The 12,958-nt window shown below is 55.7% G+C and overlaps 1 protein-coding gene across 1 annotated transcript in view; it reads left to right on the top strand.

The window, feature by feature from the left end:
* The first annotated feature begins 4,548 nt into the window (after nt 1–4,548).
* The window catches only part of MAP2K3 (mitogen-activated protein kinase kinase 3), a 41,212-nt gene continuing 32,802 nt past the window's right edge, over nt 4,549–12,958 (top strand). The window contains exon 1 of the mRNA XM_067306380.1: nt 4,549–4,650. Coding sequence (XP_067162481.1) covers nt 4,635–4,650 — 16 coding nt within the window. The 5' untranslated portion in view covers nt 4,549–4,634. The remainder of the gene's footprint in view (nt 4,651–12,958) is intronic.

Here is a 12,958-nt window from a genome sequence, read left to right as displayed (position 1 = left end):
CACTGGTACTCTGCACTGGCATGCTGGTCCTGCACAGTTGCACTGGTACTCTGCACTGGTGTCCCAGTGCTGTGCTGGTGTGTGGTGCCGGGCTGGTATGGTACTGCTGTGCCAGTGCTGCACTGCTCTGCTGGGACTCCACTGGTGTGCTGGTACTGTGCTGGATGCTCTGCACTGGTGTACTGGTCCTGCATGGTTGCACTGGTGCTGCACTGGTATTCTGCGCTGGCATACTGGTCCTGCATGGTTGCACTGGTGCTGCACAGGTGCTCTGCACTGGTGTTCTGGTGCTGCGCTGTTACTGCACAGGTGTACTGGTACTGCATGAGTACACTGTACTGGTGCTGCGCCGGTTTGCTGTACTAGTGTACTCACTCCTGTTCTGGGGGACGGCGCAAACCCTAAATTGCTGCACCCCATGCAGTGCCCCTTTCCGGAGGAGCGGTGCCTTTTCCCGCGCGCTGGCGGGCTGTGGGAACACCTCGCTGCAGGGCAATGCCAGGCTGCGTTTCTAGGCGGCACTGAAAACCCCACGGACGCCACAAGGCTTGTCATCGGGATACAAAACAACGCTGCTGCACGCATGGCTGGCTGCTCGGGGCACTTGTCCTGAGAGGCAAGCAAGCCCCAAAAGCAGGGGAAACTGTGTGCCGGCTGTTATGGGATACCACGGGTGCCTGCGCGGAGCACAGATGCTACAGACAGTGTATTTGGGGTGACTGCATTAATTGCATCCTCTAAAACATAACGAATCTGAGTTTCCATGCACCATGTTGTGTAAATCGGAGTCTGTTCAATCAAATCAGTGTACCCACTATATGCAAAATTGGTTGACGAAATAGGCTGTCTGTCTCCATGTCTGTCAAGCCGTAGCAGCAAAATCTCGGGATCTTCAAACTGAAAGCTTTGGAGGTAGGAGCTGTGTCTATAGGAAGTGTCTGCACAAGCGCTAGCACAAAGGAGCAGGGTGGTGGCTGCTTGTATAACAGGAAAAAATAAACAATATTTAGAATTGGTCTATAAATTGTAATAATTGATTATCAGCACGGCCTGCACTTAAATAGCATCTTGTGAAGTTAGGCCTTTATTTACTAATCCCTTTGGTTCCTACTCCCTGAAGCTAGAGTTTATAGACTGACTGATTCATCGGGCCACTAGGTTTATTTGGTTTATGCTGCTCCATGGACCCAGGCTGATGCCAAGGCAGGGTGCTGGCACTGTGCCGATCGCAGGCTCCGGAGCTGCGCGCTACCGTTCAGCAGAGCCCATGGAGCTGCAGTACCTGGCTGCAGAAACAGGCTGGCCCTGCTGGGAGAAGGCTTTGTTACCTTCCGGGTACATGAAAGGCTGGAAAACGTCAGTAACGCGATGTTGTCCTTCTCCTGTGCTCTTTAGCCGGCGACCTTGAGAAATTTAGCAAACATAAATTAGCCGCTTTCATGGTGTGCCCGTGCGGGAGGTACACGGCGTGATCTCCTTTGTGAGCCGCGGCACAAAGCGGTTAAGAAATGCGTCCCGCGTCGCTAGGCAGATCCGCGGCGGTCCGGCAGGGAGAAAGGAAGCTGGTGGCCGAGGTTCAATTCCTTCCTTTGTTAGGGGCCTGCTGGGCGAGCGGGGAATCGATTACTCCCTCCTGGCAGCCTTCGCTGAGCCCGTGCTTCCAGGCCGTGTGGCGGTGCTGAAAGATGAAGACAGCAAAACAGTGAGCACGTGAACGCAAGGGAAGCCAAACGCAGGCTGTAAAGAGCAGGGCCCCGCGCAGCTGTGATTTTGCGGGGAAGAAGGAGATGAGCGGCACAAGCCCGAGCGCACGGGGGAGCCTGGCGCAGGCAGAGACAGGGGCCAAATCCAGCAGCCGGCTCTGAGCTGCGAAGGGGCGCCGATGCCCTCGAGCATGCAGGAGATGCTCGGGGGGAAACGCACGGCTGGGATCCTGAGAAGGGACGGGAAGGAAAAGCGTGTTTTGCATGGACGAAGGGCAGGTGCTCCCCGCTGGGTCTGCCCCGCTCCGCTGTGCCGGGGGACGCGGTGGGCGCTCTCTCCGGCCCTGTGCCCGCTGCATGCTTGGTGGCTCTCAAACCGGCCCTGGCGCAGCCCCCGCAGCAGCTGGGCTGGGGACAGTCCCCGGCTTTCTCCTCCAGCGAGGCTGCCAGCCACCGAAGTCGAGAGCGTCGAGAGCCAGTGGTGAGGACCTCAGCGCGTTCAGTGAGGTCTGACCCGTGCCTCCCTCCTTTTCCCTCTGTCCTTCCACAGCCTACAAACCCACAGATTCACCTAGATCATCCTAGAAATGTAGAATGGCCTTCCAGGAATGCTAAAAATCCACCACCCTTGCAGGAATTTCTGGGAACGCTTGAGCTCTGCTGGGACATTTTGCTCAGCCTTTGCCGGTGACGATTACCTCTGCCTCGGGCCGGCAATTACAGCTACCTCCGATCTTTCAGATACACTTTTCCAGCACGGAGTCAGTTGGATCTGATGACGAGCAGCTCAGACAGACAGGAGGAGTTGCAGGCAAAAGAAACAACTCTGGCAGACGCTTAGGGGTTGCAAAATAAAGAGAAAGGTGCCCACAAGAGGCAACTGGGCCCTGGCTCCAAAGAGGAGATGACCAACCCTCAAACGCTGCCTCTGGTCCTGTTCCTGCCCTTCAGGCCAGAGCACTCTTGCCTCCTGTTTCTCCTTACTGCAGCCAGCAGTGGTTCACAGGTTTTCCTTCTCTCCTTAGCCCCAGTGCCTTGCCACCCTGTCAGATTTTCATGCCGAGTGCATCCAAATTCCCATTCACACCTCTGCAATGCTTCTGAAGATCTCGGAGCAGGTTACAAACATCTGCTGGTTAAACTCCCCAGTGATTCAAGGAGGAGGAATAAAACGAGGCGATCGTTTCATCCACCCCTTTAATTGCAGCCTGCTCCAGCCTGGGCTGCAATCTCCAGCCGTGCCTGGTGGTGAAAGGAGGAGGAACCACACAGCACGAAACGTGCTCCGAGACACAAGGGTTGTGCCCTGTGCTTGCAAAGGCTCCCTGGGCTCCTGCGAGCACAACGGTCGAGATGTCTCCGGTGTTACACTGCCGAAGCTGGCCCCGCCGGCCCTTGCAGGTGCGCTTCCAGCTGGAGACAAGGAAGTCTCCTATCTGCCGAGGTGCAAATGAGCCCTCTTCTCTCTGCAGTGGCATCCAGTGAATCTCACACCCAAATACTGACCCAGCCCAAACCTGTTTGGATCAGCCAGTCTGGGGTTCAAACCCAATTGCTGATTCAGACATTTGTAGGGCTAAAAGCCAGGAAGGACCGTGATGATCTGATCTCCTGCGTACCCAGCCCAGAGAATGACATCGGTAGCTCTTGCCTCACAGCTAATCACCTTGTGGTTGAACGGGAGCATATTTTTTAGAAAGACTCCCCGTCTGTGTCGAAAGACTTGAAAGGTGGGGAATCTACTACGTCCCTTGGGAAGGTAATTGCTCTCACTATTAAAAACCTGTAATTTATTTCCCATTTGAACTTTTCTAGCTGCGGTCTCCGGTTGCCAGGTCTTGCACCACCGCGGCCGGATTAAAGGTCCATGGGAGGCGGGATATCCTTCCTCCGCACAGACACGGCCCGCAGCCCACCCAGCTGCTCCCTTTCTGCTGCGATTCCCTCCAGCTGTCCGCTCCTGGCACAGGTTTTCCAGCCCTTGAACCCATTCCGCTTTCTGCTCGTTTCCGCTGCGTCGCCCGTGTCCTGTCCAGCCCCTGCTTTCTGCAGCCCAGCTCGTGCAGAGGAGGAGCACCCTCGCTCCGGGATGTGCCTGGAACATCGCCAGGTTCAAAGGAATTTCGTGGGGACTCCGAGGGGAATGAATTCTCGCTGCCTTCCCAGCCAGGCCCGCGCCTCTCCGTTCTTCCCCAGTGACCGCGATAAACACGGCACCTCTGCAGGGATCGGGCTGCAGCACCAGGCAGCCGAGCACAGGATCCCATAGAAAGTGTGATGAGCTGCCTGGTCTCAGCCACACAGAGTGCCGGGTACCCCATCGGCGGGTCAGTCCGGCACCACTGCGGTCGTTGTCCCACATGCCAGGTGATGCCGGTGGGGCCCTGGATGTCCCTCCACGGGACACTAGGCCTCGGCGCCCTCAGGGTGGGCTCCGGGCGAGGAGGAGGAGTGTGACGGCCTCCCTAAGGGGGGGAGGAAGGCCCCAGGCCCTCCCCGCACTCGGGGTGCGAGGCCACCCAGCCGCGGCGGCGAGGGAGGCCCGTGCGGCCCCGCGTGCCGCAGCCACGGCGAGGCGACGCAGCCTCCCCTCACCCCGAGCCGCCATTTCGGGGCGGCAGAGCGGCCTCGGGCCCAGGGGGCGCGCGGAGGAGAAAGCCCCTCTGCCCGCCCGCCCGCCTCGCTCCAGCAGCACACCCGTGCCCGAGAACCAGAAAACTCTCCGCGGGGAGGCGGGCCGCGTCTTGGCCGCGCCCCCTCCCGGCAGACGGCCAGTAGGAGCGCGGTCCCGGCGGCGGGGGCGGTGTCTGGCGGGCCCTTGCCCCGCCCCCCGGCTCTTCCCCCGCTGTCTGCCGCGCTCGCCCGGACACTGCCGGGCGCTGGCCGTGCCCTGGGCATGCTGCGAGGCCGCCGCGCCGCCGAGAGCCAGACATGTCGCTGCCCAGAGGTAGGAGAGCGGCGGGGGGGCGCGGGGGCTGCGGACGGGACGGGACGGGGGCTGCTGCGGCCCGGCGCGGGGGCGCGGGGGCGCGAGGGGGGGGGCGCTTCCCGGGTCATCGCCCGGTGCATCCCAAGGCATCGCCGGGCGCGTCCCAAGGCAAAGCTCGGTGCATCCCAAGGCATTGCCTGGCACGTCCCAAGGCATTGCCGGACACGTCCTAAGGCATAGCTCGGTGCATCCCAAGGCATTCCCGGGCATGTCGGAAGGCATTGCCCGGGACATCCGAAGGAGTTACCAGCACCTCCAAGGGCATCCCCGGGCACAGCTGAAGGCATCCCCAGGTGCATCCGAAGGCGTCGCCCGGCGTGTCCGAAGGAATCGCCCGACATGTGTGAAGGCACCCCTGGGTGCATTCGAAAGCATCCCCCGGCACGTCCGAAAGCATCCCTGGCGCCACCTGCAAGCCTTCCCAGGCACCGGGCTTGCCACAGGCGTCGCGGTGGCCCCGGTCCTGGCGGCGCCCGGAGGTGGCGGCAGGGGAGCAGGACCTGTGTCCCCGCGGGGACGGCGCGGCCTGGACGTCCCCAGCCGGCGCTGGCACCTGGCAAGCGCGTCCGGGCGAAACTTTGGACCTTGGGTTTGCTGACGGAAGTGGCGGCGGCGCAGGCCCGCGGCGCGGCCGGGCTGGGGACGAGCTGATCGGCCTTTCAAAGCGTGTCGCCCGCTCGTGATGCAAGTTTTCAGGTGTCGACTGGATGGTCCTTGTGTTATTATTATTGGTTTAATTAAGGCTTAATGGAATAATTAAGTCTTATGTAAACTGAGAAGATAGGATGCTAGATATACAATTGTTGCCTAATCTTCCGTTTATAAGTTTCCTGTTATCTGCGCCCTTGGCACACCGCCGGTGAAGCACTGATAGGTAGCGCGGTTCTGTTAGGTGAAGTAAAGAAAATCTTCCAGGCTTGCCTCCCTTGTAATTAAGTTGTTTGTGCAGGAACAAAAGCATGCGAAGCTCTTTAGAAACGGCTTGAAGGCAACCACCCCCGTTCTTGTCCGTTCAAAATCGAACGCCTGGGTCTAGCTGACCGTGCGTGTGAGGTTTATCGGTTCTCATTGGTTCTGCTGCGTCTTTGCATGTGCTTAAAAAGCACACGTCTGATTTTAAGGGATCTGGGCTGAACTAATCTTGAGTTGCTTGTAGGCAGGAATACCCTGATGGCCAGCTGGAATGCTTTGGCTGACTCGCTGTTCTTAAGTTGATGCCTGAGTAGATAAACGAGTGATTTCACCAGATGGAGCAATTGGGCAGCGTGTTTTTCTGTCTGTCGAAGCGTCTTGGCAACTGCAAAATGCTCAGAAACTGAGCAAGGCTGATGCTGGGTCTAAACTTACTGAACCTGAATTGCAGTACAAGGGCCGGACCGCTAATGGGATAACTCCACAGCAGAGGCAATATGGGAAGTGATGTTCCCCTGCTTCTTGCAAAACGTGATTTTTAATTGCAACCTGCTGCCTGATCCCAGTTCGGGGTGGTCGTGCTGTTTGGGTGTGCTGCCCTTGTGCTGTCCCCCTCTCCCAGTTCGGCGCTGGGACAGAGTTCTTGCACCCTTGTCCTGTCTGCATCATCCTAAGATACAAAACCTGGGAACAAACTGCACGGTTTGACCTTCAGCCTGCTGAAATTAAAGGGGATGGAAGTGCTGAAGTGCTGCGCGAGGAGCATCCGAGTCTCATGCACAGCTGCCTTGCTTGGGCCGCTCCGGGGGCAAGAGAGCAGCGAGTCTCTCCCCGGCAAAGAAAACCACTGTCGCGCTTTGGTAAACCTCGTCGTTAACTTTGAACAGGGCGTTCTGAGGATGAGCGGAGCCAGCAGCAGCCCGTAACGCAACAAGGTGACATAAAACGAAACGGAAAGGAAGTGCGTGAGGATGGCTGTCCCCGCGGCGCGCGTGTTTGTTTTGGTCGCGGAGGCAGAGCTCCGGCCTCCCGGTGCGCCCGGCGCTGCCTCCCAACCTTGACGCATGCCGACTGAGGGCATGTGCGTGTGTCAGAAGCAGCTTGGTAGTTTCCCATTGCGGCTGGCAAACGTGATCGTGTGTCACGGATGTTATTTATAGAGCATGACCGTGACTAAGGTGGCCTGGTCACTGTCCTAAGGTGAGCGCAGTCTGCTAGGTATTGGCCCGGGATGACTCCGTGAGCTTGCTGGGGAAGTTTTGAGGAAGGCAGGAAAATTGCCTTGCTGATGCCTTAGTGCTCTAGGCAGCCGGTTGCATCAGCGCTGCGAGCGACGACCGGACAGATTCAGGGAGGAGAGCACGCAAAGTGCGATTGCTGCTTCTCTTTTATCGCTGGAATAAAATTTGGGGGGTTTTCCTTGTTCTGGAGTGATGCACAGGAAACTTGAAGTCAGGAACCATGTGAGCAGATGAACACACCTCGACGTGACTTTTTTTTTTTTTTAAATGATCCGTGTCTTAAACGGAGGGAATGTGGACCTGAGTTTCCTGTTTGCTGTGTAAGTAGGGTATGAATCAGCAGCGCTTTATAATTGCTCTGAATGGAGCTGCTGACTCATAGGTAAGAGCACATGCTCCAGCCGGTTTCCCAGGCGGGAAGGGTTCAACGGGGCTTCTTAAAAGGGCTGTGGAGACCCAGTCCAAGGCCAGATCCCGTTTGGGTTGCAGGTGCCGCGGGCTGTGTGAGCCCGAGCAGCAGATGTGTGGATGGAGGGAAGAGGTGAGCTCCCTCCTTTAGCAGCCTGGCTGAGAAACCTCTCTTGATCTCTTGGGAGATGAGGAAGATGAAGGATTTCCTAGGAAGTTGTGTGGCTGATTGCAACGTGCTTTGCCTGTAGGAGTGTTGTGGGATGTGGCACCTGCCCGTGCGCTCTCAGAGAAAGTCCGAAACCTTTCTGTGTTTGCAAGTGTCTGGTTGCACGAGTTATTCTTTGGAGTGAACCAATTCCTGCCTGAAATACACTTACTACTAATACCGCTTACGGGAGGTGTCACGTGTGTGCCGAGTACCCTTGCTGTCTTGGCTGGCATTGACTGCTCTGGGTCTCCATCACCTGAGCATTTTTCCTGTCTATTCCCTTAGTCTCCATTGATGCAGGATTTGGCATTGGGATCGACTCAGAACATGTATAATGCATCTGCTCTTTCCAAACCCCTCTTCTCTCGTCCCGTTAGCGCTCCACCGCCGTCACTGCCTGCCTCCGCCGGCCCTTGTGACAGATCTTGGTTTTGCTTCTGCCTCGGAAACGCAAGTTCTTTGAGTGGCGCTCGCCGGTCGTGCGTTGCCGCCTGTGAATACTCTTAGGTCTTGAGTGCCCGCTTCCACTTGGATTGCACACGCTGCATCGCGTTAAGTCGTTCTGGGTGTCCTTTCGGATGGCCTGCATTTAAGCCATCTCTGTTCAGGGAAATCCAGTGGATTTGGACTTCCTTTTCCTGGTTGCTTCCCCTTCTTAGGCTTAAGCTGGTCAGGATAATAAGTGGAGACCGCCGTGTTGTTGCTCTTGGGTTGGCTGTTTCAGTGGTAGATGTGTACAAACACTCGGCTGCTGTCATTTTGGCTTAGTCATGGGATCGACTTCTGCCTCTGGAGTTTTTGGGGATACGTGTAGCTGCAGCAGATGGCCCATGACACGCGTGAAAGGAATGGTGCTGGGTGAGGGAGCTTTTCCTCGGCTCTGGACTAAACATAGCTTTTCAGATAAACACCTGTGTGGCTTATGTGAGGCTTAATAGGGATTTCAGCTTAATTCCTTTCCCCATTGCCCTATCTGTTTGATCCAAATTATCTTGCAGGATCAGATATGTGTGAAAGCATCACTTGCTATTTCTGGGTAATCTTGCACTGTCAGGTTTAATGTTTACTAAAATACACAAAATCTCTCATTTGTCTCAGGTCAGCAAAACTTGCCTGAGCTGTGTTTATCAAATCGCTGGCACTGAGGGAAGGAATCGCATACAAAGTGCTGGGACTGCATGTGTGTCTCTTCTAGAGCTTTATAAGGGACACGGCCACTGGCAGCAAATCTCAGCACGTGACTGGTCCGGGATATGCTTTTTCCAACAGAGTCTGCACCTTGTCTAGCAAAATGGATGCTCTGCAGTGACGGGGCTTATACCCGAGAGGTTAAAGTAGAGCGGGGAAAACCTCGGGGAGCTTGCAGCCTTGGGGCGCATGCAGGATACGCGCAGCGGAGGGTGCACGGGTTGTTTTAGACTGTGTGCTTGCAGATCCAGGTTGCTATTTCTTCCCTGGGGCCGAAGGCATGTCTTCTGCCCGCGTGCGCGGCCCCGTGTGAAGGCCTGCAGCTGCTGTCACTGTGTGTGTGTGCTGTGACTCAGTTCCCTCCTGACGCTGGTACCTAAGCGAGGAAGCCCGAGCAGCCCCTCCTGGTGGGACAGGCTGGATGTGCCCGGGGCAGGCGTGTGTCTCCTGCAACTGCTGCACTAGGAGGTTGCTCAGGAAAGCAACTCTGGAGCTGCAGAATTGCAGGGAGGGAGGATGCAGTGATGAGATCTGGAGGGAAAGGACCTGTTTGTCCTCCCCTGAGCTCACCTAGCACCAATGCTGAAGTAGCTCAAAAGCAAGCTCTTCTCTTTAGTTGAGCAGTTCTCCTCCAGGAAGACACGGGTAGCTTGTTAGGTGCCTGGATGTGACCCACCGCACTGCACAGCCGCGTGCTTTTAACTTCCCTTTTTGGATAGCAGCAGCTCTGCGTTTCCTGATGTAATGAGCTCCAGCGTGAGAATTTGCAATCGGGCTGTGAATGAGGATGCTCAGAGAGGTGTTACGCGGTTGGGGAAAGGGAGCAGCATCCAGTCGAAGCCAGGATGCTTTTCTGGGAAGGCATCTCCTTTAACTCCAAGGCTTGGAAAAATCGTCAGTGAGAAATGCAAGAACTCAGGAATGAACTGGTGCTTGTTCTGGTAAAATGTCTGTTCTCAGGAGGTAAATAAACAGTGTGGATGAGTCCCTGCTGCATTCATGGCTCTGCCGAGGCTGTGCCCTCCACCCAGAGCGCCCCGCGGTTGTGCAGTTCAGTTGGCTGTGAGTCCTGTAGTGGCTCATGTACCGTTCATGCTTTTCTTGCTGCCACCCCAGAAAAGTCAGTTCTGCTACAAAACCTGCAGGAGCGGGCGATTCGGCGCTAGGCTCCCTCCGCGCCCAGGCAGCGCAGCCGGCAGCCTAATGTCCTCTGTGCGCGCGCGAACAAACGCGTGGTGCAGGCTTGGAGCGCTAAACCACGAAGTCAGGTTTTTAGTTTAACTCCGGTTGAAGCATCACATAGCGTGTGTCTGATTAATTATGACCATCATAAGAGAGAGGGAGCAGGGCTTTGCTCCTGCCCTCCTCCCAGTGCTGCTCCGGGGTCGGATGGGCTGCGTTCTGCCAGCCAAAGCATCGGGTGCCTGCAAAATATTATGTTGGACATGGCAGATATTTAGTTGTGCCGCAGAAGTCCATTTTCCTCCCTGGAGAGATGCCCCCCTGCTTTTTCAGCGGATAATGCTTCTCCCTGAAGGCCGCTGCTTTTATTTTCCAGGTCTGGGCCTCCGTCCAAGGCTGGGCCGGAGCTCGCTGGGCCTGCGGCCGGGGCCCCCGCTGCTTGCGAAGGTGGGCCTTGCTGGAGGAAACCCATCGGCGCTTTGCAGAGCTCCTCGCTGCGTGCCCGCGAGGCTGCAGGGCTTTCCGCTCCCAGTGATTTTTCCAACCCGAGCGGCCACCGTTGCGGACGGGGGGGCACTGTGAGATTTTTGTCGGACGAGTGTTTTTGCTGGTGCTGCTAACGCGCTGCCCGAGCAGGCTGTTTGCCAGGAAAGGAGCCGGGAGAGGAACTTGCATTGTCTGGGGAGGCTATTTTACTCTACCGACAAAAAGTTTGGGGTTTTACTGGCGTGACTCAGGGCTGCTTGCGGGTACGCGTGAAGCTAGGTCGACCCACAGCCTCTTCTGCTGACAAAACTCTGTAGCATAGGTTGAGTGTTTAGCCTGGGATTTTGGGTGGGGGGAAAAGGCAGAGAGGATTTTTTTTTATGGTGACAGCTGGAAGTTCCTGTTCTTTTTTCAGCTTGGGAGATACCCCATCTCCCCGCAGCTGATCTTCCCTGCATAGGGATGAGCACTGCACTGCTACTGTGGCAGTACGGTGAGTCTAAATGTTGGTCCCCCGGTAATCCCATGCGGCTGTGTCCGTCCGTAGGCTTAATAGCACGGGGATCCTTCGTGGGGTGTCTGTGCTATGGGGAGAGCAGGTGGCATCTCCCACCCCTAACTTGTTGCAAGAGAAGGTGGGACTCACTTTGGAGCGTGTCCCTCTCAAGCCCTGGAGGTGGGGGGCCTCTCCACGTGGCACAACTGCCCATGTGTGCTGCCGGCTTTAGTGCGTTTTAGGGGAAAATGAGGGAACGCTTGATTCACAACGGGGCTGTGGCGAGCATTTTGCTTAGCTAGAGCTAGGCAGGAGGTTGGGAAGTTGCTTCCAGGAATCACTCTCACCCGTCCAATAGCTTTTGGGTGAATTAAGGCAGATTGTGTTTAAAAAAAAAAAAAAGACACCCAGTCTTGTTTTTAAAGACATCCAGTGCTGGAGTTCAGTTCCTCTGAAATGCAAAAGCTGTGACCTTGGGGAATTGTCTGGCGTGAGCCGGGGTGTGGTGGACCATGACGTTTCTGCATGTTCCCGAGCTCCCTCCTATCCCGGGCTGGAATGGCTTCATGACCCCCGCTTGCCAAGAAGCAAGGGAAGGAGAAGCCTGCCAGCTGCACACAGTGTAAAGGTGATGGCCCAGCTGTTGTCTTCTCCTTTGGGAACTGCTGAAGTGAAGGAGGACGAGGTGGGGTGGGTCCGTATCTGAATCCGTAGGCTACCCACAGCCTCTGAACTGCCATCAGTTTGGAGGCAATCTGCTAGATCTGTCCCATGCTCTAAGCCTTAATTTCATTATCTCAAGCAAATTGCTGATTTAAAAAAAATTCAATTAAAAACACAATACGAGTGGAAGAGGAGGCAGGATGAGGATGAGACAAAACTTACCAGAAATTATTGTTTGTAGAGCATCCACCCTTCCTCCCCCCAAAACCAGAGGAAAAAAAAATCTAGCTTTGGAAAGGAAGAAACCTCCAGAGTGCTTGATACAAGTAATTTCCCATCAGCGGTTGCTAACCTTAGCTGTGGTTTGGCACTGGTATCGGCATGATTGCTCGTATCAGATGAACCTCGGCGAGGGTGACTGGGGTAGGTGCTCCCTGTTTCTGGCAGTGCTTGGACCCTCTCTTCCCCAGCAGCTGCCTATCGAGTACGGAAGTGACTCTTGGTGCGGGGTGTTTCCACCCTGCTAATGCACTGCTAGGTCTTGCCTTGGTAGTGCCAGTTTTTTTGGCGTCTTTTAGGAGGCTTGAAAGCAGCTTTTAATTGCTGTTTTTCATTCCCCCAGAGGTCTCCGAGATCCTCGCTGCAGAGCCAGGAGCACTGTTAATATTTCAGGGTTTTGGTTAAACAGAGAAGCACAGCTCCTGTCTGATTTTCCTGGGAATACGGCACTGGTGGCTGCAGGGGGGAATATGCAGAGGTCTCTGAAGGACTGAGCTGTAAATGGTTTCCAGTAGAGCATGCATAAAAATCTGCAGCAGGGATGGGATCCTGCCGGTGTCTCTTCAAAGGTGCTAAGAGAGTAAGGGGTAAAATACCATGTGTGATTAAGTTTGAGTTAGCATGTACGGATTGAACTTCTCTTGGATCAGGCTCTGCTGCTTTTCTTTTTCTGAACGCTCCAGTTAAAGTGGTAGAGCCCCTTAGAGCGAGCGTAGCAAGCTGGTAGGAAATTTAGAGAAGTAAAATAGGCTGGTGTAAACACTTTTCTTCCAAGGTAGCGATGGGCTCAGCGCTCTGTCAGCCTTGCTGGGTGTTGTGACACTCCGACACCGTTTCCTGCTAAGGCTGTGGGCGGATGTTCGTTCGGAAAACAGTTTGTGACCTGCGAGGCCGGATCTGGAAGCAGGGACCCTGCTCTGGCTGAGAAATGGGAGTTCGAAACGGCCTGAGCATCCTGCGGGACCTCCTCATCTAGCTGGGACTTAAGAGCTGGCAGCTAGTGCAAGTAATGCTCTAATTACATCAGCGTAATGACCCACGATGCGGAACAGAGAGGGATACGAAGGAAACGAGCTTGTCTGCGAGGCCTGGGAGGTGCCGGTCATATGTCTGACAGCTCATGAACATGCAGGGCTGGTGACATGGATGGGCCGGAGGTGGTTTGAGAGAGGATGACAGGGCTATCTGGGGAGCGTCAGC

The sequence above is a fragment of the Apteryx mantelli genome, chromosome 16, assembly GCF_036417845.1.
Source record: "Apteryx mantelli isolate bAptMan1 chromosome 16, bAptMan1.hap1, whole genome shotgun sequence".
NCBI classification, from domain to species: domain Eukaryota; kingdom Metazoa; phylum Chordata; class Aves; order Apterygiformes; family Apterygidae; genus Apteryx; species Apteryx mantelli.
The sequence above is the reverse complement of the archived record's forward strand: the minus strand, read 5'-3'. Positions and strand labels throughout refer to the sequence as shown.